Raw genomic sequence first — 27,694 nt, forward strand, 5'->3', positions numbered from 1 at the left:
GTGCCAGAGGTGAGTATAAAAGATATCCCCCCAAAATAAGACTTGGTGCCTCTTTTGGAGGCCAAAAAAAATAATAAAAAAATAAGACCCGGTCTTATTTTCGGGAAAACACGGTATGTCAATTAGACAAAATGGCAAATCTATCAAGATTGGATTATTTGGAGAAAAGCGTATGAGATAAACTGAACTTTTGAGCAGAACAATGAGAATCTGTGAGAGAGCAAAACTGAATTTGGTTTAAGAATTGCAACTTATTCAGAATTCAGTAGCATAGATAGCAGGGAGCACTTTAAGGAGATGCCATATGCTTGTATTGGAACAGCCTGCTGCTTTCTGATCCCAATTCAAGTTGTTCACTTTGCTATATGGCCAAATGATCTACAGTTCCTCCATATCAGCACAATGCATTCCATATTATTTGAATAGCAAATCTGGCTTTTTCCATGTCAAATGCAATAATTAAATTGGGGCAACCCCCCTCCTTATTGCAGTTTAAGAGGGTAAAAATGGTGTGTTTTCTCTATATTGCTGAAGTACTTCAATGTCGGGAAAAAAGTTATGTCACAGTGCTTTGTGGAAATAGCAGCTTAAATGTATCAGTTTCTGAAGGATGGCTTGTTCTTGTGGAACTCTGCTAGAAAATATGACATTATCGTGAAGGGATTTTATTATGCTTAAGCTTGATATTAGTAATATTGATATTAGTAGTGATAATTTGTAATCATTATACATATATATATATNTATATATCTAAAGAATCACAACCGTGAGACCACCAGGAGATAAAAAACTATAATCAGTTTATTTACAATTTAAAAGCACCTAGCTTTCGCCGGCCTCCTGCCGGCTTCGTCAGGGTGGCTAACCATCAGTGGGTGGCTGTTTTTATGGGAGTGGTGCCTTTTGCACCCGGCTCCTCGATCTCGTGACCGGGCCCAGATAATCTTCTTGTTTCGCATCCTTAATTGTTCCTTTGCGAGTTGTATATATATATTTGTGTGTGTGTGTGTGTGTGTGTGTGCAAGCAGCTTTGTAGGTGCTTTATATTGGGAAATTAGTTATATAAAAGCAAATGTTTCATGCTTTATGTACAGGTGATTGCTTACATGAAAAGAGCATGGTAAGGGGAGAGGGAAAAGGCGTTATGGATGGAGCCTGGGTTGCTGTGTATGAGTCATCATCTGGGAATTATTTTTTTGTGCTATCTTATGCCTGGTACCAAGACCTCATCTTTTTGTTCTGGAAAGGTATAAAAGGTGGAAGACATCTTTCCTGGTTGTTGCCTTCATCTCTATACCAGCCACGAAGAGAGATGGGCTCACCCAACTCTATTTTGATCAAAATAAAAGTTGTTTGCTTGCTGAAACCTCGGCTCAGGAGGTTTGGCTCTTTTAAATTCCTGAGTAATGCTGGGGCAATTGTGAAGCTAAGTGGAAAACCTTACAATCAGTTTCTTGATTGCTTTCGCTACAAAAAACAAACAAGGTATCTTTTAAATGTCTTTGGAGATTCTCAGTCATCCAGGTTCTAGCCCTCTCCATCCAATGGTCCTCTCTATCCAAAATGTGGACTTTGCTGTCTTCAAAAGAATGACCTTTCTTTTTCAAATGCAGATGGACTGCTGAAACTTGTCCTGACCTTTGAAGACAAAGGTCACTCTTTTGAAGACAGCAATGTCCACATTTTGGATAGAGAGGACCACTGGTTTGAAAGAGGGGTAAAAGAATCCATTTATGTTAAAACTGAACAGCCCTCCTTCAACAGAGGGGGAGGAATAAGACACCACCCATCTCCAGTCTACAACGCAGCCCTTTCAGCAGTTCCAAGAAGATTCCACAACCAATTGCACCCTGATTCAGATGACCTTGAATACATTGTAAAAATAAATCAAATTATAGCACTAAGTGCTTAAAAATTGATATGATCCAGAATTTGTATGCAAAGAAGAGATAGTTATTTGCAAAAGATTTCACTGTCCATGCTGGAAAAAAAACATTGAAATTGGTTATTATAAAATAACAGCAGTAACTGCAACTTGGGAAGATAAAATATTTTGATTTCATAAGCTAATGCTATGTTCTCAAATTGCTTGGCTTCTTTCTTTTCTTCCCTCAGGGGTTTTGAAAAGTTGAAGATTCTTTACCTGATATTTTTCAAATCCCCCAAGATTTAAGAAGTGAGTTTTTGCACACAATAATATTTTTAAGGATGATTATAAAAACATTAGCTCATTTCTGCCTTACATACTGTTTTGGAACTTGCTTGATTTGCATAATTAGATTATAAAAAATAAATGAGTTGAGGCTAATTTATGTGACAAATTGTTCAGCCAACATATCCTTTTAAAAAAGTTCTGAAGCAAGGATATACTGTTTCTTTTGCTATTTTTAGCAGATAGGGATTTTTTTGATAGCAAGTTTTCCCCCATAACATCTGTTATTAGAACTCTTATTTTGAAAGTAATTGCCATGGGAGACTAGGTAAAATATCCTAAGAATCACTTAGAAAATGTGATAATCCCTTCTCTAGTTTATTTTGACCACCAAGTGGCAGCAACCAACTACTTTCATCCTATATTGAAGCTTGTTAGATATATAGCTAAATCTTCCAGGGAGATTCAAACTTTCCTGGTGATGTGTGTAACTGAAATACCATACAAGATATATACTACACTATGTAAAAAATAATAAAATTGCCACAATCCAAGAGGGGAATGATAGAAGTCATATAACATTTCAAACATGGAGGCAGGACATTATGTAACATTCATCTCTCTATTCTTAGAGCTTAAGAGCAGGCCATTTGTACCATCCTTAGTGTCTGGTTGAGCACCTGGGCCTGGGATCCTGAGTGTATTAAGGGTCCCCTTAACACACCTCTATGTTAACATCTATGGATTATAACTTCTTCAGCTGCTGTATATGTTTAATTTTCTTTTGCATTGTGCTTGTAATTTTGTTGTAATTGTTCTTAATTATTGTTTGCTGCCCAGGGTCACTTGTTTAAGATAGGCAGCCATGGAAATTAAATCAATAAGTGTACAAATACATATCTTTTACTATTTCTTTTAATTCAGTTGGGGTTTGGGATACAATGCCAGTAACATGTGCATATGGAGGATGTGAATTTTACACCTTTCCAATAGAGGAAAATGAAAATCCAAGTTGTCAAGGGATAAGCCCTTAGAATTAATATACAATTTGAACAAGGAAGGTGCCAGGCTGTAACTTGGAGTTTGGAGTTTAAGTACTTAGCATATACTTAACTGACCACACTCACCGGATCTTCTCTGTTATCCTTCTTATATGTGAATGGCATTATTGTATATTACCACCAACACCCCTTTGATATAAGTCAGGTTTGATCAACTGCTCTGAAGTAAAAAGGCTAGCATTGGTGAATTCAGTTCTATTGCTTCCAATAAGATTTGGCCAATGCTTGGAATTGTGCTAATTTCTAGCAATCCTATCAATTTTGCAATTTCTGACACTGATACAGATGGTTGTGTTTCAAATTCTTCAGACTCTGTTAACATGGTTGTAGGATGTAAAAGTAGTTCTCAAGTTACAACAGTTCATTTAGTGATCATTTGAAGTTACAACGGCACTGAAAAAAGTGACTTCTGACTGTTTTTCACACTTATGACTGTTGTAGCATCCCTGTGGTCACGTGATCAAAATTCAGATAGTTGGCAACTGGCTCATATTTATGACGGTTGCAATGTCCCGGGATTATCTGATCCCCTTTTGCAACCTTCTGACAAGCAAAGTCAATAGGGAAGCCAAATTCATTTAACAACTGTGTTACTAACTTAACAACGCAGGAATTCACTTAACAACTGTGGCAAGAAAGATCGTAAAAGGGAGCAAAATTCCCTTAACAACTGTCTCACTTAGCAACAGAAATTTTGGACTCAACTGTGTTCATATGACGAGGACTATCTGTAATAATTGGGTTCAGCACATAGGGTTCTATAACATATTTCCCATACTGATATACTGGTACCTGATTGAGTGTTTAAAAGATGCATTAATCAAACAGAGTTCAGAATCTTAAATTATAAGAATAAGAAAGATGTTACCAAAGAATATTCTGTCTTTCTATTAATGTAGGAATGGGATTTTGACAAACATCCAGGGTCTTTTTTTCATCAGCTAACACTGTCTTGTTTGATTTAATCTACTATACATTTGAAAGCTTTATCTAAAATAAAAAAAAATACAAATATCTAGGGTTTCTTTCACAAATCCTGGAGCACCGGGGAAGTACCCGAGGATTGGAAAAGGGCTGATGTGGTTCCCATCTTCAAGAAAGGGAAAAAAACAGACCCAGGAAACTACAGACCAATCAGTTTAACATCAATACCTGGGAAGATCCTAGAAAAGATAATCAAAAAGCAGATCTGCGAACAACTAGAAGCAAACAAAGTTATAACTAGTAGCCAGCACGGGTTTGTTAAAAACAGATTATGCCAAACCAATCTTATTTCAGTCTTTGATAAAGTGACTAAACTAGTAGACCAGCAAAATGCTGTGGATGTAGTATACTTAGACTTCAGTAAGACATTTGATAAAGTAGACCACAACCTACTCCTTGGTAAACTAGAAAAAGGTGGAATAGACAACATCACCATCATATGGATCTATAGCTGGCTGGCAAACTGTACTCAACGAATAGTCCTCAATGGCACTACATCCACATGGAGAGAAGTAAGCAGTGGGGTACCACAAGGTTCCATCTTAGGCCCAGTACTCTTCAATATTTTCATAAATGACTTAGATGAGGGAATTGAAGGGGATCTCAGCAAATTTGCAGATGACACCAAACTGTCAGGAGTAGCCAACACCCCAGAAGACAAACTCAGGATCCAAAAAGATCTTGACAAACTTGATCAATGGGCCCTATCCAACAAAATGAGTTTCAATGTGGAGAAAAGCAAAGTCTTACCTTTAGGCAGGAAAAATCAAAGGTACAAGTACAGATTGGGCAAGACCTGGCTGAAAAGCAGTAACTGTGAGAGGGACCTTGGAGTCCTAGTGGACGATCACTTGACTATGAGCCAGCAGTGTGCAGCAGCAGCCAAAAAAGCTAATACAATCCTGGGTTGTATAAACAGAGGCACAGAATCAAGATCACACGACGTATTAGTACCACTTTATAAAACCCTAGTAAGACCACACCTGGAATACTGCAGCCAATTCTGGTCACCATATCACAAAAAAGATGTTGAGAATCTAGAAAAAATTCAGAGAAGAGTAACTTCTTCAAAGGCCTGGAGATTAAAACATACGAAGAATGGCTGCAGAACTTGGGTTTGGCTAGTCTAAAGAAAAGAAGAAATAAGGGAAACATGATAGCAATATTCCAGTATTTGAGGGGCTGCCACAAAGAAGAGGGGGTCACGTTATTCACCAAAGCACCAGAGGGCAGGACAAGAAACAATGGTTGGAAACTGATCAAAGACAGAAGCAACCTGGAAATAAGGAGAAACTTCCTGACAGTGAGGACAATTAATCAGTGGAACAGCTTGCCTCCAGAAATCGTGGAGATTTTCAAGAAGATGCTAGACAGTCACTTGTCTGAGATGGTATAGGTTCTCCTGCTTGAGCAGGGGGCTGGACTAGAAGATCTCCAAGGTCTCATTCTATTCTATTCTATTCTATTCTATTCTATTCTATTCTATTCTATTCTATTCTATTCTATTTTACTTGACAAAAAATCTTTTTACCTTTAAAGACCCATTTTTTCCATTGCATAATCTGTTTTCTGAAAATCATCCTTAAAAAATAAACAACTCTTGTATTCTAGCACAAAAATATCTTTTTTTTTCAATTGCCTGTATATCTGCCTTTATGTAACATTGGCTTCTATACAACTCAGTATAAATATCATTCAGAATCTTCCTTTGATGCTCATAAAATAATGTATTATTTTAGTGACGGTAATAGGTCTCTGCTCTTTACCCAGATTTCTGTGCCACTGAAAGCAGCAAATGTATATGGAGCTCTGTAGCTCCCTGTTGGTTTTCTGGTCAAATAACTAATGTAACAGTGTCTACTGCTGGCAAATCAGGCAATTGCACTATACATTATAGAAAAAAGGCTGTAAAACGACTGTGATAAATGATAATGAAACAAGATATTTTTAAATTAACAGAGGTGGATTTGTGTGACAAAGCAACAAATAATTATTCAAAGAACATTGCTAATAATGCAAGTGGACATTTGAATTAATTATCTGTGGCAATTCAATAACTCCAGCTTTGCACTATCTGATTTAAAATTCCTAGAGGAAGCTTTAAAATAAAATAATTTAGTATTAGCTAGGATTAATGGTTTCCTTTAAATCCAAATCTCCCACAGATATAGACCTTATTTATCATGTTTAAAATACAGATTTTAATATTTTTTGCAAAGTAGAATGCCATTTAAATTTTCTGTTATATTAAAGAATCAAAGAAAAGACTGTTTTATGAAATGTTGGCTTTAATCCTATCTATTCATGGGTCACGATGAGCTTCCTATAGCTTAATTTGAGCAAATTGCAGTCCCTTGCTAATAGAACTGTAGCACTGAAAAGGGCTTGGCAGATCACAAAAAATAATCTCGACTGAAGGCCCACCACATTTTTAAATCCATAGTTTCCTGAAGTGACCAAAGTCTTGGCATGGTATCTTCCATTAATCAGCAGTGAGAGAATTTCTATGTGTGTTTTTTGTGCTTGTGTGCTATAGTTACAAAAGGTATAGTTATAACTCATCGACGACATCAGCAAGTATTGTGGGCCCAACTGGCAAAAGAAAACTCAGGACCTTATTGGTTGGAGACATACAGAAGAGGCCTTCATCCTGCAGTGGATAGACCAGCGGTTCTCAACCTATGGGTCGGGACCCCATTTGGGGTCGATCAACCATTTCATGGGGGTCGCCAAGCAAGGCTGTCTGCCATTTTTTTTGTCCGCCATTTTTTTGTCCGCCATTTTTTTCCCCTTTTCCGGTGGGTGCCTTACCTCCTTTGGGCTGGGCCAGCTGGTGGTCGGCCTGCTCCGTCTCTGCCACTTGCCAGCTACGCCTCAGCTGGCGCAGGGGGTGGAACCATGCATGCACGGCACTCCCGGGCAGGGAAAGTCCTCGACTTATGACCGGTTGGGTAGTCCTTGACTTACGACCGGTTTAGTCCTCGACTTACGATCGGTTTAGTCCTCGACTTACGACCAGTTTAGTCCTCGACTTACGACCGGTTGGGGGTCACGGCATTAAAAAGGTTGAGAACCACTGGGATAGACAATGGCGATGATGATGATGATGATGATGATGATGATGATGATGATGATGATGATCTGTAGGAAGAAGGGCATCCTAGTTGATTTTGAAGTAAAAACAATATTGGTCTAACTTTCAATACTTAGCATATCAGATAATAGCAATGATTGCAATTCTTGGCTTCTCTGAGGAAATGGCATTGAGATAGTTGAGAATTTTAGGACTCTGCAGCAACCAGAAGAGATGATTGGGGAAGACAGAAGGAGAAATATCAGCCAAACTCTTAAATATAGGATTACTCTAAAATCTAATTCTGCCGACTACCGGCAGTTCAATTCTCAAGGTTGACTCAGCCTTCCATCATTCTGAGGTCAGTAAAATGAGGACCCAGATTGTTGGGGGCAACATGCTGACTCTGTAAACCACTTAGAGAGGGCTGTAAAGCACTGTGAAGTGGTATATAAGTCTAAGTGCTGTTACTCTTACTATTGCCAAAAGCTGCGACCTTCTACAGCGTTCATTATATACAGGCTTACAGTATGTACAAGTAAACACCACTGAATTTACTTCTATAAATGCATTGGATTGCTGTAGTTTCTTTATAGAAGATGGAATACACACACACACACACACACACATGGTGAAATGAGAAGCAGTTGAATACCTGTTCCATATTTTAATCTTTAGTCTGAATAATCAGAAATATTGAGTCTTCGGGATTTAGCATTCTCCCCTGGAATCTAGAAGATGAATTTCTCAGTGGATTTTAGAGGCAACTTCTATATTGGTAGCTGATTGTTACTTTATCATTCACATATTTTTATTTTTGTGTAAGCAAGTGTGTATAGTAAAGTATTATGTAATGCCAGCTGGGTGTTTAACATGTTACAGAATTTTATTCTGAACTGATACTAGCATATGTCAACCATATTTTACAGTTTGTTAGCTTTTTAAAAAGATGTTAGCATATTTATATTTGGGGTGTCTTCCAAGATTTTAAAGATCTCCCTGAGAGTTGGGTGGGAAATATTTGTTGATCCTGAGTGGGTAGTACCACTTTATAAATATGCAACCTTAGCTCTAATAATGTTTCACTGGTGGGTTTGAGATAATTAGTTCATAATATTCAAAATTCATACTTGGGATTTTTTTTTATTAGAATCAACCAAAATGATTCAAAAGAGAAGCATAGAACTCATCATTAAGCAAGATGATGAAAAAAATAGCCAACAGATTGATGTTTATGGGAACAGAATGTATGTTTCCTGTGCCAGTATGCTATACACAGGGATTGAGTCAGCCAACAAAATATGGGAGATGATTGAATAACTTCTAATAGTACTTAAGAAATATTCCATCCCCATAAATTAATTGGGTCATTTCTACTTGCAGAAACTTGTCTCAATAATGAATTTTTCTGATTAATCTGCACATAGAAGACATAAGCCCCAGGTTTTAAGAAAAGAAACACAAAGCTGATTGTGGTAGTTTAGTACTGTTTATATGGGGTTTTTTATTCTTTGTTGACCTGATACCAGTCTCATTGGTAGACTTCTCTCATTCAGTCCTGTTCTGCAAGTTCTTGTAACATTTCTATTTATTCCTCATAATTATTCCTCTATCAGTTTTGACAGTATAGTGTCCAAGCATCCCATGCTGTTCCTATATTGATAATATTTAGTTTTCAACCTTTGCTTTGATTTGCACTTAGGGTCCAAGATGCAACTGTAGCAAAATATTCTCTTCATGATGGTTGTCGTATTAGAATTTTCAGAGGGATGTTGCTGATTGCTTTTAGTAAAAGTTGCAAGTTTGTTTCCAACATTGGAATTGAGATTATAGCTGTCAGTGCATGAATGGACCTTATGTAAGGCAGGGACTTTTATTATGTTTGAGTCTTACAAATAAATAAATTCATACTTTAAATGAAATAGCTACATGAAAACATTCCTGGAATGAATTACCAGCACTGTTCATTTAACCAGGGCATAAGGTAGCAGATCTGTTTAATACTGCCAGTGTTTTACAGACTTAAAATCTTAAATACTAGTTTTTAAAATATTATGCATCATGCGGGTGTTTCTTTTAAAAATGTGTTAATGTTGCTTGCTATAAACATAATACTATAATTTTGGCAACGGGACACTCAAGTGCTTTTCTTTTCTTTGGGGGCATTTTACTTCTGTAACAATATGCCTTGGGTCTTATCAGATTAAGACTTTTGTTCAAGGTAGAATCCCTGAGGTAGTGACCTTAATTCTGTCTTCCACTACTCATCTGCCTTAGGTTTTTTTTTTCCTGAGGATCCCAAAGAAATTAGTGGAACAGCAGAACAGAGGATCTCCCAAACAACAAGGTCTCCTCAGCTTTTTGTCATATTCTTGAACTACTATTAGTTTCCTAGAGTCTTTTAAGCATGCTTGTTCTTCATCACTTGCTGAAGAAAAACTCTTGTTCATCTTTGTGCTCAAGTCCCACTGTATGTGTCTGCTTCCTTTTTCATCTGAAGTCGTTGAGAGAATTCCCATTTTACAAATGAGTCTTCATCTGTCTTCTAGTAGCCTTCTCAATCTATATCAACTAAGATTTCAGACAAGGCACTCAAATTGGATGGCACTTTATCAATGATATTTGGTGACCAAGTTCCATTAGTTTATATTGGTATCAATTTTGGGGGGCCCAATAGCAGTATGTGACAGTGTTGACCATTAGATATTGCTGTATATGTTACAGTATATGGACATTACTGGTAGTGCACTTGATTGGCTTTGATTTCTTGTTCATTTTCAAAATTGTTTAATGGGTTTCAGTCCAAAGAATTTTCCCTTATAGTGAGTATCTCTCTCAGGGATTAATGATAGGTCTTACTATGTTCAGTATTTTTTTTGGCTATTTTGATTCATGATCAGGAAATCCAATAATATAATTATATTGATGATTTTGAAGTCTACTGATCTTTTGGCTTTTGTGATGGAATGTCTTATAAACATTTTCATTTGGTTGTCCCACTGCCTGAAAGTGAATATGGACAAAACTGAGATTGTTTATTTGTTCATTATTTTTCATTTCAATCCCACTGTAGTCTAGGTGAATCTCAGCAGTTGGATTGTTATGTTTCAAGCTGATTTTTCTTTCCATGAGTCTTTCCCCATTTGTTTTTAGGGCTCCCAGATTGCTCCAATTTCTTCCAATTGCATCCTCAAGGACTTGATTGATGGCCAACTATGTCTATTTATTGTTTCTGTAGCTAGCATTTCTAAATTTCACTAAGAGAATATCTGTAAGGTCCAGGGGTTTCTGATGGAGGGTCCAGAGGTTTCTGATGCAGTGTTAGTAGTCTCTGTTTTGTTTGTCACTGTTTTGGATACAGTTCATTATTTTCTGAAATTTTGACAAAACTCAAATCCATCAAATACACACACACATACTGCATATATAGTACTTTGTCAAATTACACAAGCAAAATATGGTATTACACTGTTTAGTCTAAGGAGAACATCTGATGTTTTAAGAAAACTTAAAAAGTATGAAATAAGTTTTCTTAGCTGTATAAAAAAACTCTGCTGAGAGGAACAATGCTCTTAACAGGATTAATTAATGCAAGTAGATAAATCAGTACTTAGCCACCATCAAACTCACTTTGGCAAAATCATATTGTATGCTATGGACTAATTTAATAAATATAACAACTACCGCCTAGGTTTCTGGTTATTATCATCTATGCCAATTAGACTGCTCATTTATGAGCACACTGAGTGTTAATTTGTTCTTTTGTTGCTTATTAACTACTCTGTTTGTAAACACAAAAGAGTGGCTAACATCTCTTAAATCTTCAATACAATTTTTCAGTGCCTCCTAGCCTAGAAATACAGAAACTATCAATATCAGTGTAGAGGGATTATTGACAGTGGAGGTTTAAATTTCTCATCAGTTCCCTTCCTTTTTGATTGGCAAGTGCAGAAGGGCTGAAGAGAGAGCAAAGCTAAAGAATATATAATATAGAAACGCAGCATTAATATTAAATTGAATGTAAATTCTTCAGCTTGTAAGAGATAACCATGTGGAGAGTAGGTTTCATTATTGTGAATTGGCTCTTTTGACTTCCCTAGATCCTCCAGTAGTCATTTACACAGAAACAAACAGCTACTAGGATTTGTGAAATTTAATGAAATATCAGCAATATTCCTCAATAGCTGGACATTTTTTTCTCATGCCTTTAAAAAGTGAAGCTACTTTTATTACTTTATTTGTCTAAGTTTGTGGAGCAAATGTCAATTTAAGTAGGCTAGGGAAATTTGACAAGTATTTTTAGAATTAAAATTCTGCATTTTGGGAATGGAATTATTGCATTTGTTATTAAGAGATTGTTGCTTCTGATAGGTCTTAGTTTACAGTTGTAAATAAATAGGAAACAAAGATGTCACAAGAAACTGTTTTGCTTGTTCACTGCACATGTGAAAGGGTCAGGCTCATTTCCCCATGCACCGCACTATAACCACTGGCAATGTTTCTCAGCAGATGAGAAATTGGACATCTAGAGTATCTTATACTAGTTCTATATGTCAGTTGATTAGGTGAGTGAGTGAGAAAGGAAACAAATTAGATTATAATACTGGTACTTGTCAAAAGTAGCTGCCTGTTCATTCTCAGGATAAAGCAGAATGGATATGTACTGTATATAAGTAGAGGGTTTCCATGTTTAGCAGACAGCTACTTTTTCTTGTAGGAAAGCCTACATCTTCACTAAAGATAATAGCCCTGTTTTTATGGAGGACAAAACCATGCCAGTTCATCCCCAGCTGCATAAAGTATGGAAAGAAATGCATACTCTAGATAAAAGGATATAGATAATTTGAAGTTGAAAAGAAGAGTAAGTTACTTCAATCAAATATTACTCATCTTTTTTCTTTGCCAAATTAATATCTGTTCTAGATGATAAGTTCATAAGCAATATACATTTGTTCATTTAATTAAAATATCTGTACTCTTGTTTGTCAGACTGTTTTCCTGTTGCCTCAAACTGAAAGTAAGATTTACTGAGATGAAACAGATGGGATTACAAGAATATCAGCAACTGAACTCTTTCCTATTTAGATCCAATTTTTCCTACAATATATTAAGCTATCATCTTCTTTAGTTTGCTTCTAACAGACTTCCTGTGAGATATTCCTTCACTGTTAATGGAAAAACTTTTGAGGTAGCTGTGTTATATAACTGTGTCTTGAATCTTTATTAGTCTGGAAACCGACAATTACACTATTTAAGTGATTCCAGAATTAATGTATTTCATTCCATTTACACTGGAATTAAAACAAAAAGTACAGATTATAATGGCAGTAATTCTGCTCTCTGTAAATCTTTGGGTTATGGAGGTAACAAGTTATTTCACATCATACTGTATTAAGGAAAGTCTAGACTCAGTAGACAAGTTGAGTGATTTGCTCAATAACCTCAGGCAACCAGGACCTGAGGGAACTTTTGAAATATCACACAGTGTTATTTCGTGTTTCAGCTGGGTGAAGTTTATTAATGTAAGCTATTGATGATACAAAGACCTTTATGCCAAGTGAACTTGGATGTCTCAGCTTATAACTCAACTTCTTTCCTAACATGCTACATATGCTTGTGTACCAAGTATTGCTTTAATTGAATAGCACTTAGAAGCATACATACTGAAGTGATGTGTACAAAGCTATTGTTTAAAAAATGCTGGAAGAAAAGAATAGAATAGACAGAGAGGTAAAAAGGACTGTAAAAGAAGAAAAGCTAGGAAAAGTTAGGAGACTGAGTGACATAGCAAGAATAAGGTAGGCTAGATAGCAATAGTTTACCAGTAGTAACTGATGCATATCACATATGGTAATTGTAAAGTTGCAATTAAAAAAATAGCAAAGTTAAGCTGATGGGAAATGTGAAAAATGAACTAGGAAGCCGAAAGAACAGCAGGAAAAAAGAACAAGTATTTGTGAAAAGGCCTTAGAGTACTACCTGATTAGAAACTGAATGTGTATTTTTTTATTAAAATTTTTATTGATTTTTCAATTAAGAATAACATAAAAATGATGCATTTAATCACAATATCAACCAAGAAAATAATACTACTCAATACATTCACGGAAGTGTCCGGTGTCCCCCCCTGCACCCCCCTCTTTCACTTTCCACACCAGAAACTGAATGTGTATTAACCCTGTAAGAAACTGTTACTTACTAGAGCAATCTAAGGGTCATATATTAGTATATATGACCAAGGATTTGCTGATACAGTTCTACAGAGAAATTATTGAGTCTGTCATTTATACCTCAGTAATTGTCTAGTCTGGCACAGCAACCAAACAGGACAGATACAGACTTCAACATATAGTTAGGACTGCAGAAAAAATAATCACAACCAGCCTGCTTTCCATTGAGGACCTGTATGCTGCATGAACCAGAAAGAGGGTTGACAAAATATCTACAGACCCCTCACATCCTGGACATAAACTGTTTGGATGCTTCTATAGGGCACTCCATGCCAAAACAACTAGACACAGACATTTTTCCCCGTGCCATCACTCTGCTGAACAATTAATTTCCACAGCGCTGTCTTGGGCCTAAAGATGTTATCCATATAGTAGGTTGCATTGCTATTATCCTTCTCATCTTCTTTCTCAACTTCCCATTTTTCTCATCTTCTCATATGCCTATCTTCCCCTATTAGTATCTTACGAATTATCCCTTATGATTAATGATTGTAACTATGATTTATGACCTATCACTTTGTTTGTATGTACACTGAGAGCTTATGCACCAGAGACAAATTCCTTGTGTGTCCAATCACACTTGGCCAATAAAGAATTCTATATTTAATGGTTTTACCATGACATGTGGCCGTCTACTTTTTCCTTTTACGCCTGTTAAGAAATGATTCCAAGATATCAATCTGTATTTTTGTTTTCTTCAGTTATGTATATTCTGAGAAGTGTACATTTTGAAATCATGAGTCTTGTCCAGTAAAAGGGAACAATTTAGTTGTACCCTAGATATGACTATAAAATGGATATTGTGATATATTTTAAGTGGAATATGCAAATATTCATCTTGAATATAAATTAATATAAACAAATAAAAAATAAGCAAGTCTAGAACTACATTACTCAGTAATCACATAAGAGATGCATTGATATTTTTTCAAATTATTTTGTTCTTTCATTATAAACTAGAAATATTGCCCTAAAATTACAATAATACCTACTTAGTTGGTGGTCACACAGACTATCAGTACAATATATGCTTTACTTCTGCAAGTCTGTTAAAAGATCTTTGCTCTAACCAAAAGTGTTACCTATCAATATTTTGTTCTTGCTAGAAATATATATTTTATCACAGATTTGAGTCAGTAGATGGCTCTCTTGAGTTTTCCTTGGTACACCTAACATTGTAAATAGCTACCCTAGATTTTCAAATTATAAAAGAATTTGTTTTTCTTCATGATTTTAAAAGAAAACCTTAATTCAATTTTAATGCTTGTTTTGTTTTGCATCATTTTCTACCCCACATTATTTTCTCATTAATATGCATCATCAATTTTTTGTACAGTATCATATATATAAACTGAATTTTATGTAACTAAAGTCACAATGTTTCCTAAGTGGAATAATATAGAATAAATAAAATGAGGAAGAAGTAGAGAGGAAGCTTACCATTAGTAATTCATATATACATCACTTATGGTAACTGCAAGACCACCTGATTAAATAATATGGCTCTAGTATAGAGATTAGATTTTATATTAGTGGTTTATTAGTAGTTTTCCTGCAGGTGAAATTCACAGATATACCAACCTGCATACCCACTTAATTCATTATTTGGTGAAAAACCCATTACAGTTCCTTGAAGTTTGATTTTATTCTCTGTCTTGCATGAAAATTCTACAAAAAGTAAAGAATTGATCATCAATATCCTCAAAATTTCTTCTTCTTTAATGTGTAAAAGCTGTTATAAAACAATTCAATTTCAACTTCACCTTGCCCTGCCAAATACTGGTGTATAGGTATGGATTTCTTATACACAAAGAAAGGAAACAGAAAGGCTAAAGGAGACATAATTATTCCCCATTGTAATTCATGGATTTTTATTTATTTAATATCTAGAATATTACTGGCATAATATTATACATATGTATAAATATTAGACAAAGCACCCTATAATAATTATCTCTTCGTTATTATAATTCTCTGTTTTTGGTTGTTTTTACAAAGGGATGAAAATATTCAAAGACTTTTAAGGAGTGAATGTCTGCAGTATGCACTTAAATCCTAGATGGAAGGCAACTGTGATTTACTTCCTGCTCCTGATACTATTAGACTGTATGGTTAATTTTCTGTTTTTGTCTTAATTTGAGGAATTAGAACCTTTCTTTAAATAGTCCTTATTATGTTTTGCAAATTGAAGATTAGTTTCCTATTTGGTTTCCTCTGTCAAGGTCCTGATCAAAGTGAATTGTTTTTCCAGAACAGAAGAATGCTGGAAATTCCTTCAAAGCTTCCATTAGTATGTAACATTCTATTTAAGCATCAAACATTCACCTTAAGAATTAATAGATTATGCTGCAGTTCAATGAATATTTAGTTGTTGCAGTTTTTTGGTAAGATTTCAAAAGTGGTTTGCTATTATTGCCTACTTCCCAGGGCTGAGAAAAAATGATTGGCCCAAAGGTACCCAGATGGCTTTGTGCCTAAGGTGGGACTAGAACTCATGGCTTTCAAGATTCTAGCTGGTGCCTTAATCACTACAACAAACTGACTCCCTAATATAGTTCCAGGTAAAGTACAGGTTTGACAAGCACTGTAAAATGCCAGCAATGTCAATTGTTGTCTTAATAGAACAGAACAGAATATTCTTTATTGGCCAAGTATGATTGGACACACAAGGAATTTGTCTCTGGTGCATAAGCTCTCAGTGTACATACAAAAAACAAAGTGATAAGTCATAGATCCTAAATCATAGTTACAATAATACATTATAAGATACAAACAACAAATGATAAATCATAAGATAATAATAGAAGGTAGTAGGAAAGATGAGAAAATGAGAAAGATGAAAAGGATAATAGCAATACAGCCTAATATAGATATGTAGCTATTAAAGCTATTGTAAATAATCCCTTGTTCTGAAAGAATCTCTAAAAGAGGGGTGTCAAACTCGCAACATCATGTGACGTATCGCGACGTATCGTGACTTTTTTTTCATTGCCGGCAATGGGGTGGGCGTGGTTTTGGCATGACACATCTGGACCGCAGGCCGGCAGTTTGACATCCCTGCTCTAAAATAAACTCCCAATATAAGTAGTTGTATCGAATTTAGTTCCATTTTAAAATTTAGAGGGATAATACTATTTTTTCCATGTTGACCTTAGAGAAAGCAAGCAATCCCGGGGAACAAAAATTAAAATAAAAACAGTTATTTATTTCTAGAGTTTATATTGCTGCCATTTCATAGGGTAGCAAATTGCTAGTGCTCTATTTTGTGCATTAAATTTTTGGGAAGAGTACTTATTATTATTAAAGTCCAAAAAACATTTAGCTGAAATGACAATGCCTGCAATTCATATTTGGAAAATTTTGGCCTTGGCAGTGCATTGTGCTGTACAGATACAATCTATAAGCATTTCATACAAGTATGTTTGAAGAAAAACTATGTATAAAATCAAAGTGCATCTTGCATTCCAATCAAATGATTTGGACGATAAGCATATGAAGCTATAGATTTCTGGATGCTTTGAAATTCATTTTCATGTATGACACTTAGAGCCATGTCAACTGGGTGTAAATTTACAAGACAAATGCCTCCTATCTCCTTTTGGTTCAGTATTAGCAATCTGGATGTTCACATGGGAAAAAAAGTTCATGAGTGATTCTTCTAGGTGACCATCTTTACAATTAACACATGACTTCAAATCTGCCTTGTTCAGTGCAGCCACATCTACCAGCAGCTGATTTAATTAATGTTATCTTTGCATAGCAACGAAATAATTTTGTGCACTGTTTCTCAAAGACTATATAATTCTAACGCTTATGACATATTGATAGTGGGCAGTCTGTGTGGTGGACTAGGATATCTTTGGATTAGGTCAATAAGAGATGCCCAAATGTTGTCAAGGTTTTCTGTATCTTTAATTGCACACAAAAATGCCAAAAGGAGGAGAGGAAGGACCACAGTCAACCACACTTTTTTTATGGATAAACTAGCACCAGTCTTTTTTGTCTTGATAACTTGATGATCTGTAGCAAACAGACTATTTCACTGTAGTGTGAACTAATTAAAATTATTTGCTTCAGCACTTGTTGTAAATAATCACTGAACTTTTTTTAAAAAAAATTCCAGCCTTAAAAAATCCAAAATGGTTAATTTAGCTGATATAACGATGATTTCTAAAATGTCTTGATTGCCAGCTGTATAGTTGAACAGAGATGTTGGTTAAGTTGAGAAGTACACGTTTGAATATTATTGCAATAGATTTATTTCTACCCTCGGTACATCTTTATTTTGTCTGTTTAGAGAGATTGTACCTTTGGTACACTGTAAGCACGTACATGTTGCTTTTTAAAACTATAAATGTGCTTATTTTGTTTCTGTACTAAAAAATTTAGATTAACCCCCCCCTCCATGTTTTGCTCTTTTTCTCCCACTCTAAATGTTTTCATTTCAAATGGTTACCATGTGCCTGAATGGTTCCCCCCCCCCCTTTTTTTTTTTCCCTAACCAGAACCAAACAACTCCTGAGAGATCAGGAGCCAAGGTTCAATTTGTGGACATTAAGACAGTTGTGTAGTCTAGGAAAACAGAATCGAGAAGCAGGCGTGAGAGAAAGTGGCTCCCTCCCCTCCTTTCTTTTCCTCCTCGTCCTACTTGATTTGGAGGTAATTCGCATTCGCGCAAAGTAGCAGCGGCTCCAAGCAAAATGAAGACAGGACGCAGAAAGAATCGGGCGAAACTGATGTTAAAAATTGGGCAGCTGGGTTTTTGGGGAGCAGGGGAGGACCACATCCCCCCCAAATCCTACAGCCCAGATGTAGTGACCTCTACTGCAGTCTAGCAACGGAGGAACCGGGCACCGGGATATCCAAAGGCAGCCCAAGGCTGCCAGCTCTTCGGCCCTTTGGAACTGCCGTTAAGCCCCGCCGGGTAGCCCCGCGGCTACCGTGGAGCGCTCCCGGGAGAGAGGTGCCGCCCTGCCGGGGATCTACCAGGAGGCCGGCGCGGAAGGAGGGCGATTTGCTCCAGACACCGCCACGCATCGCTCTTTGTTGTCGGCAGCTGCCGAGGCGCCTCTCCACACGAGTCACCTTTCCCGCCCGGAAGGTCAAAGCCGGGTCCGACCGTGTCGAGCGACGCGGGATGCGCGAGGAAGGCAGGGTCGGGGCGAGGGTTGGTTCGAGGGACGAGACGCCGCCGCCGCCGCCGCCGCCGCCGCCGGTTCGGAGCCTTCGGCTTTAGTCCCAACGGGGGGAGACTTTCCGGAGCAGGGAGGAAAGACCCAGACGGCAGACGACAACTTCGCTTCCCTGAGGGCTCCGAGCTCTCTTTCGCGCCCCCCCCATTTCTTTCCCCTGAAGAGCAGGTGCTTTACTCGTCTCCCCCCCCCTTCCTCTCTCCCCCCACCCCGCCTCACCACAGCGGCGGCCACCCGACCTCGCTCTCCCACAACCCACGTTTTTGGCGCGCTCTCCCTCCTTTTCCCCCGGCCGGGCACCTTTTTTGTCTCCCCCTCCCACCCCCACGCGCTCCGCGGTTCTCGCACGCGCGCTGAGCGGCGGTCACAAAAGGGGAGGCCGCCTGTAGCTCTCTTGGCGACGGGCAGTTGCCGTCGGCCGAGCCTTTTCAGCCCCCCCACCACCACCACTATCACCTCGGTGGCTTGTTCTCGCCTCCTCGTTTCCCAAACCGCTCGTGGTGGCTGTTTTGTGTTGGGTGGGGGGGGGAATCGCCCCGCTTTTAACTCCCCACCCACGCCCCAAGGACAAATCCCCTCCCTCGGTTGCCTTGGGAAGGAAGGGAGAGGGAGGGAGGGAGGGAGTGTGTGTGTTTGTGTGTGTGTGTATGTGTGTGTGTGTGTGTGGCGGGGTGTCGGCAAGGGTGGGACCGAAGTGCTTTGATGAAGTCTTTTTCTCTCAGGAGCCAAAGCGGGCACTTTCCAGATGCTGCTTTCCGAAGCACTCGGCGGCAGCTCTGACGAGGAGGAGGAGGAGGAAGACGCGGCGGTGACCCGAGCGAGGGAAGCGGCAATTGCCGCCGCCGCCATGGAGAACCAGGCATGAGCCGAGCCGAGCCGCGGAGGCAGTATCGCAATCTAGACCAGCCGCCACAAGCCGCCGTGGCTGCTGCTTGTTGCTGCGCTCTTGGTTCGGTCCGGAGCCCTGAGGAGGGCTTCGGGTGTGGGTGACCTCGTGACTTTTCCCGTCCTTTGCCCTTGGCCGTAGGGCGATGGCTTCGCGCCTAGGCTGAGGAGCCCGAGCCCGGCGCCCTTTCCGCGGAGCTTGAGCCGGGCGCGCGAGGGAAGCGCGGGACGGAGAGGCCATGGCCGCGGCCATCGCCAGCGGTTTGATCCGCCAGAAGCGCCAAGCGCGCGACTTGCAGCACTGGGACCGGCCCTCGGCCAACAGGAGGCGCAGCAGCCCCAGCAAGAACCGCGGGCTTTGCAATGGCAACCTGGTGGATATCTTCTCCAAGGTCCGCATCTTTGGGCTCAAGAAGAGGAGGTTGCGGCGCCAAGGTGTGTGTGTGTGTGTGTGTGTCTGCCAGCCAGGGTGTGCTGTCTGGTTTATCTGTTTGTGTGCGCCTGCCTGTGTTTTGAAGCGAAAGTTTTGAATTGTGGCTGCTCAAGTTGGGGCTACAACAGGTAGTCTTCGACTGACCCACCACGGTTGAACCCAACGGTTTATGTGGCTAAGTGAGAAATGGGTCAAGCGAGTTTTGCCCCGTTTTACGACTTGCCTTGCCACGTTTGTTAAGCGAATCGTTGCAGTTGTTAAATTAGCAAAATGGTGGTTAAGCGAATCTGGATTCCCTGTTGACTTCGCTTGTCAGAAGGTTGCAAAAGGGGGAATCACGTGACCCCAGGGCACTGCAACCGTCATTAGGGTTGCCAGGTCTGCTTCCCAAAAATAGCGGACAAGCGGGGTGGGGGTGGGGGTGGTTAAGTAGTAAAAAAAGTAGACTGTACAGCTTTAGATTACGTACCATTTCATCATAAAGCTTTTGAATTAAAAAAAAATGTCCACTATTTTGTGAAAAAAAATAGTGAACATAATGTGAAAAAAGTGGACTGTCCACTCAAATAGTGGACACCTGGCAACCCTAACTGTCATAACTGTAAACCAGTGGCCGAGCATCTGAATGTAAATCACGTGACCGTGGGGATGCTGCAGTGGTCATAAGTGTGAAAAATGGTCAGAAGTCATTTTTTTCCCAATGCCGTTATAATTTCAAACGGTCACTAAGCAAACTGTTGTAAATCGAGGACTACCTATACCCTTTTAATAAAGGACAGAGAGAATGAATGAGGAAACAAACAAATAGATAAGAGAAATGACCTCCCCATACTTTCTTGATTGCTTCCATTAGGACTTGCAGTTGAGGAAAAAAAGGCTTTCCCGTTCGCTCTTTCAGATCACTCAGTGCCCATTGTAGAGAGGCATTGAGTGCTAATCTGGCAGAAGTGGCTCTCCTGGCTTTCATTAAGCAGTAATCTGAAACAAGTTTTCCACCATAAGCATGCATATGAACAAATGTCTAAACTCCCTACTAAATTATATTGTGTGTGTAAATGGTATAGTTATAGAGTGTTAAAAAGACAAAAATCCATTTAATTATAATCAATAATCAAGCTTACCACTGAGATGCTGATAGTATTTATAACACTTTATATAAACGAGGGAACAACAATCCACCATGTCTGTGTTTTGAGTACTTTGATTACAAGTACTGTGTTTCAAACGCTGCAATATTTGGTGAAGTGATTGGGAAAACTGCTCTCAATAAATCCATTTACTTTTGATGTAGTTAAGAGAATTATAAAAAAAAAGTCTGGCCTTGTGCCCCAGCCTTCTGATGGGCTCAACCATGCTACTAATGCTTGAGATGGGTCTAGTAATTATTTAGAATAATTAATGCCGAGAACAGGTATGTGGCACTGTGCAAATTGGGATCCTTTATGCCACTTCATTTTCATGCAGAACAAAATGCTTAAAAAGCATTTTTCCAAATGTTTTAGTTGAGCTGGGTAAACTCTCAGAAGGCTTTAAAGTACAACAGAAAATGTTGCTCTTTAAGATCTATGAACAGTATTCCAACTTGTTTCCAATACAATTGTGTGAAAATGGTTAAGAAATCTTGAAGCCCTGGAGAGATAACAAGGAGAAAAATAGTATGTGTACTGTAAGACAAAATCAGTAATGGAAAAAACATATGATTTAAAAGTAAATCTCCAAAACCAGTTATGTTTGATTTACTCATTGCTTTCATTTCCCCCAGAAGATTGTCTTAATATTAATAAATTTAACAAAATCTATTTGAAGGCAATTTTTCTAATGTAAAAGATAATTTATATTTTTTCCAATACTAACAATTTACATGAAGAGAAGGAAACAAAGTTTTTATAGGAAAATAAGCCTGACCAGAGAACAAACTGCCCAATCTATGATAAACTAAAGTGTCCAAAAGATGCACATGAAAAAATGTGACAATTTGAGATGGGATAATAAATGTAGCATTCAGTGCATTTTGACTGATTTTCAAAAATTAATAAATGAGCAAGATAGGATGTGTTAGACATTTGATGGCACTGTAACTTTAAGTATTCAGATAAATTGAAGTGGAGAACCCTTAATGAGTAAATATAGGGAAATTCCAATTCCATAACAACCGGTCTTTGCATGTTATGGCTGTCTCACTCTGATTATGTTGACTTTTAGTGATTGTCTTCCTTTGCATTCTGGGATACACTACCAGGTTTTGGGATACCCCCCTAACACTTGCCTCTTCCTCTTCAGTTTATATTCATTTTATTCCATTTCTTCCCTTTCTGTGAACAATACAACACTACGTGGTTTCCACCTCACCTTCAATTTATTATTTTGTATTTCTTTTCACCTGTGCAATCACCAAGATGATCTTCCACGGCAAAGAGCTATAATTTAGGGAATCTTTAGACAAGCTAATATACCAGATGTTGTGTATTTTTGTTTTTCTCTATCATGCTCTCTCTGTGTTCATAGTTCAGTGGATAGTATGGGTGGGGCAGAAATGCTGGCTTATATATTCTCATTGTACAAATGAATTTGACCAAAACATAAGCATATCATATAAAGAGGTGTGATAAACAAGCTGCTCTCATGGTTTAGAGAATTTCCTATTCTGGTTACACCTTATATTTGCAAAGGGTCAAAGTTCATATTATTCATACCCAAAGAAAATGTCCTTGATTTCTCCCAAGATGTTTTTCCCTGTTTTACTTGAAAATTCTGCACGATTTTTTAATTTCTCCTTTATGTGTAAAACAATGTATTGATCAAATTACCAAACGTACTAGAGAGCAATATTAAAATGTTTTCCTTGGCTAAGAAAGCGATCCATACTTCATAACTGATATCTTACTTAGTGCATAAATTATACTTAAGAAGTTTCAGTAGTGTAAGGAAGACTAAAAGAATATCTTTAAATGAATAGATCAAGAATAAAAAGAGTTTTAAAGCTTTACACTGTCATTACAAGTGTGATTTAGCAATGGCATAGCTAAATAGAATAGTGATGTTTATAGTTAAATTCTGTGCCTGCTTAATAGCAATTTTGTCAACAAAGCAACATTAATGGATCAATTTGTAACCACATTTCTTAGTTTATAGCAAAGGCATTGGAAGACTTAGCAATTTTGTAAAAATTTTATTTTGAAAGTTGTAAGAAAGCGATTTCTCATAAAATGTGATATTTGTCATTCAGTTAATCTATGACATGCAACTTAATAATACAGCATTCTGTATTTTTATAGAATAAAATGACACTAATAGTAACATATACTTTCAGGGTTTAGGTACGGAGATGAGATATGCATTATATCTATTTATATTTACTTAAGATTACCCAATGAAAGAAGAACTGTATTCAATAATATATCTATAAAATTAAAGTGAATGAATTGCTAGCTTTAAATCATAATGTTTATTATGTCAATAATGGTCTTAAATAAAAGTAACTTAAAATGTACAGTGACTATGTTAAAAAGCAGGAAATCCAACATGTCCAAGTCATAAAGCTGATTAATTTTCTATTAGGAAATGCTTCTTCAGCCATGTACTATCACTTCAAAAGATAAAAAAGATGAAAACATTGAATGTATATTTGTGTAATATTGTAATTTATTCATTTCACCTTCATTCAAGGCATTCCCTTTTTTGTATTTCAGTATTCAGATATAGAACATTTATAGAGAATATTCCTAGAAACCATTTATAAAATGTTTGGTTCTTTTTCCTTTTAACTCTTTTGTTTTAAATAGTAAATCTAGTAGATATGACAATATGACCATATCCCTTGTTTTTTACAATATAAAAGTATATTTGCTTCCTCAATATGATGACTTAAATGTGATTTAACTTTAGAAACAAAAATCACTGTTCTCCAAAACATGAATTTTAAAAATGGAAAAATATTGACAAATATTTTCTTTAACCATATATCATAGCAGTTATATAAACAACTATTCATGTGTAAGTTTTATTTTGATACATTTTTATTGCTTGTAAGGAAAAAAGATTGTTTTGCAAACATCTTAAGCTCATCACAAATCAGATTATTTTCCAAGTCCACAGGTTGTGTGATCAGTTTTATTGATCATCTATGATCAGAACTTGTTTTAAACAATATATGTTGTGAAGGAGCAAACCAGTTCAACTCAATTCAGTAATTAGATCTTGATTGGTGAAAAGTCTGAGCTAACCTAATGAATTGAATCATAATTAGAAATTAAATATTATTTGAGTTACCAATGATTAACTTTCACTGATTTTAGTAGATGTACTTTAAGTGTGTTATCTTATGTGCTGAAACTTTTCATACTTTCATGGAACTATGTTAGGATTAGGTTGGAATGCCAGAAAATAGTTGTGAACAACAATTGAAGGAAAGCCCAACATAATTTAATGACAATAAAAACAATTAAATGTGCTTACATTTTGTTATTGTTTCTGTTGATCTTTTGTCCTAATTGAGTCATCACAGTTGCAATTATTAATATAGAAAATTTTCTCAGCCACACTGCTAAGCTACCATCAAAAATCATTTTCTTGTACAATAAATCCCTGAATAGACCAGAGATCTACTCAGATTGTTAAATAGTTTTCAGTCAAGTTTTACCTGTTATTGTTAATGATTAAAAGTATGATTAACTTTTTAATATTTTAAAATATAGTGATTAAATACAATTAAATAAACTTTTTGCAGTTTTCTTGTATTTATTTGGAAGTAAATTCTGATGACTTTAATGGGGATAATTCCTAGGTAGATAGTATAATTTGCACTTTAGATTGGTTGCTACAGAAGTTTCTCCCAGATAAGCGTGCAAAATTGCAGCCTTAATCCAGTCATCATTTGATTCTAGGATAACAGTTAAGCAGTTAATTACTGTATGTTAGAAAATTGAAATGAGAACATTTTACTAGTTTCATTTGCATCTTTCTTAAATGACCAATTGATAATATTTTTCTTAAAGAAGTTTAAGTTCACTGAAAATACTATCTTGTTGAAAAAAAATAACAGGTACCTGGTTGCATGTTTACAATGGCACTATTTTTTTGAATGTCCTATGCACCCTTTGTGTAACTTACATATCAAATAAAACATCTAGTCGCTCACATGAGAAATTCCATATAGAATAAAACACATGAGGGGAAAATGGCACTCCAAGGAGCTGATTACTTCTGGGGAAATACTTCTGATTACTTCTGAGGAATCACATCCCACAAAAAACCTTTGCTATATGACAGTATATAGCAGTCGAGTATCTACATAATGCCATATAATCTACATCTTCTGGGAATATATTTTACTGACACTTCAGTACATACAGTAATTGGCTAAAACTATCAAAAAGTGTTGCAGATAAGATGATTATTTTTTGCCTCTTCTCTTGAAAGAATTTTTTTCTACAATTACACAATCTTACATGTATAAATTAACCATTCATATAATTTTGTTTTTAAAGTAAGTATATTATTCTAGTAATTTGTTAATTCATGTCTTTGTTTAATGATGCTATCTGGGCTTCCTATTAAATGGTTCATAATAAAGAACGTGCTTTCTATAAACTCTCCACAAGTTGAGCTCAACTCCTAGTGAATTCATGGAATTCATTCATTCATTGAAACTACATGGCCACCTATCTCACAAAGGTGATTCTATGTGGCTCAGAACAACCAATAAAAACAATAGGATAAAAAGGAAAGAATCTTTCCCATTAGGCTTCAAACTAATCTATTAATCTCCCAGCCCTTACATCCATGCTGTTCTCCTGCCAGCATCATGGAAGGGTTATTTTCTTCTTGGATGTTTTTTAGACTTCCTAGTCTAGCGTACAGCATTAAAATTCGCAACTGATATCGTAGCAAGTATTAATCAGAGTCAACCAGCTTAGTTTTCTGAGAGTTGAACTGAGGTCAGTTGGATGCATTTATCTGTATTCTGCATTATAATTTTTATTTTCCTCACCTTTCTGTTTGCAGTGTGATTTAATTTAATGAGAAGTACAGTCTTTTGGTTTTTCTAAAATTGCCTAAGGATAATAAAAAAAGGCACTGTTGCAGTATTAGATGTTTTTTTGGAGGTTATATTATCTCAAAGAAGCATGCAGTGTAGATGTTAAAAAATACTATACTACAGTTTTCTATAGCCTCTGGAATTCTTTCTGAATATAGGATTNGAGAGAGAGAGAGAGAGAGAGAGAGAGAGAGAGAATATACATACATATATACAGAAGTTGGATTCAAGTATGTGAACAACCGGTTCTCTGTGTGGATGCCGCTTCTGGAAGTCCATTCTGGGCCTGGGCAACAAAAAATTAGCTTCAGTTCTGCCGAAGTGGTGCGAGCCGGCTGAATCCCGCCACTGCATATATACCATATGTATCCATGCATGTACAAAGATTTTTTGTTGTTGATAATCTTCATTCGTGTTCTATTTTTATGTGGTGATTAATTTTCAAAATCTCTTTTCAGTGTATATTGCAAAGTCAACTTTATGACTGGGTTATTTGATTTGGATGTAATGGGCTGTGAAATCGAACATATCAGCACATAAGACCACCAGAGAGATATGAAAGCACAGATGATAGGACTCTGTTGAAAATACTTCTGAATAATAGTGTCATCACGTCTAACAAATAGCATTTCTAAAATTAGAGCTTTGGGAATGAACAAAAGATATGATTTTAGATACTGCCTCCTAGTAGCAACCATGGCTGTTATTTGGGCCATCATTTTTCATTAATAAAGTCCATTTGAAGCTAACAAAGCTTTAATGTGCATACATGCAGGTAACTAACAATTTAATTTTTAAAACACAGTATCAATGAAAAATATACAGCCCCTAACACTATCAGAATGGTGCATAATAATGTATTCTGAATGGCTAATGTCATGAAATGAAAAATTAGATACGGGTCTGTATTAATCTTTTCTTTGTGAAATACACAAAAGAAACATCATTACCTGCATTTATTTGATGTTCTAGATAGATAATATATCAGTAAATGATGTCCAAAGACCAAAAATATATTGCCATGCAGATATATTGCACATTGTGCATGTCATTGTTGTATATAGCTGTCATGTGCTAGATTGGGGTGTTATTTCAAAGACATACCCACACTGGAAATGTGCAGTATATAGAAATTTCTATTTTATTTTTGTATACAAATAGTGAACAGATGATTAGTGGGAAATTATATAAAACACTTGTATTTTTGATGGGAAATCCTGTTTAAGAATCAATTAATCAGAATTTCTATATAATTAGGTTTTTTTAAAAAAAAATTGTATTTCATGGAACAATTAAACATTTCAGTTTAGCTCTTGTTCATGGATTAGAAAGAACAGGAAAAAAATGTTTATAGAATATATCATTTATTTTACAGTATTTATAACCCAGTTCAATCCCAAAGGAGTGTGGTTTACAACATCAAACTAAAAATAGAATAAATAACTAAATCTGAATCAATCCATATATCTGAATCAAAAGATATAATTCACCACAAAAGCTGAGCTGGAACCCAATATAAAATCAAAAGAGGTGTTTACAGTCAATTGAAAGGAAAAGCACATAGGGATAAAATAGATAAGCATATTGCAGTATGGTGGAGCTTTCAGACACTTCTGCAGGAAGAGTATTGCATGAGATGGGGCCTAT

General features: G+C 36.8%; 1 protein-coding gene across 1 annotated transcript in view; it reads left to right on the forward strand.

Moving 5' to 3' along the window:
* The first annotated feature begins 19,816 nt into the window (after window positions 1–19,816).
* Window positions 19,817–27,694, forward strand: part of FGF14 (fibroblast growth factor 14) — a 123,749-nt gene continuing 115,871 nt past the window's right edge. The window contains exon 1 of the mRNA XM_015818008.1: window positions 19,817–20,012. Within this exon, the coding sequence (XP_015673494.1) occupies window positions 19,817–20,012 (196 nt within the window). The remainder of the gene's footprint in view (window positions 20,013–27,694) is intronic.

The sequence above is a fragment of the Protobothrops mucrosquamatus genome, unplaced genomic scaffold (assembly GCF_001527695.2).
Source record: "Protobothrops mucrosquamatus isolate PMUCROS unplaced genomic scaffold, P.Mucros_1.0 scaffold664, whole genome shotgun sequence".
NCBI lineage: Eukaryota > Metazoa > Chordata > Lepidosauria > Squamata > Viperidae > Protobothrops > Protobothrops mucrosquamatus.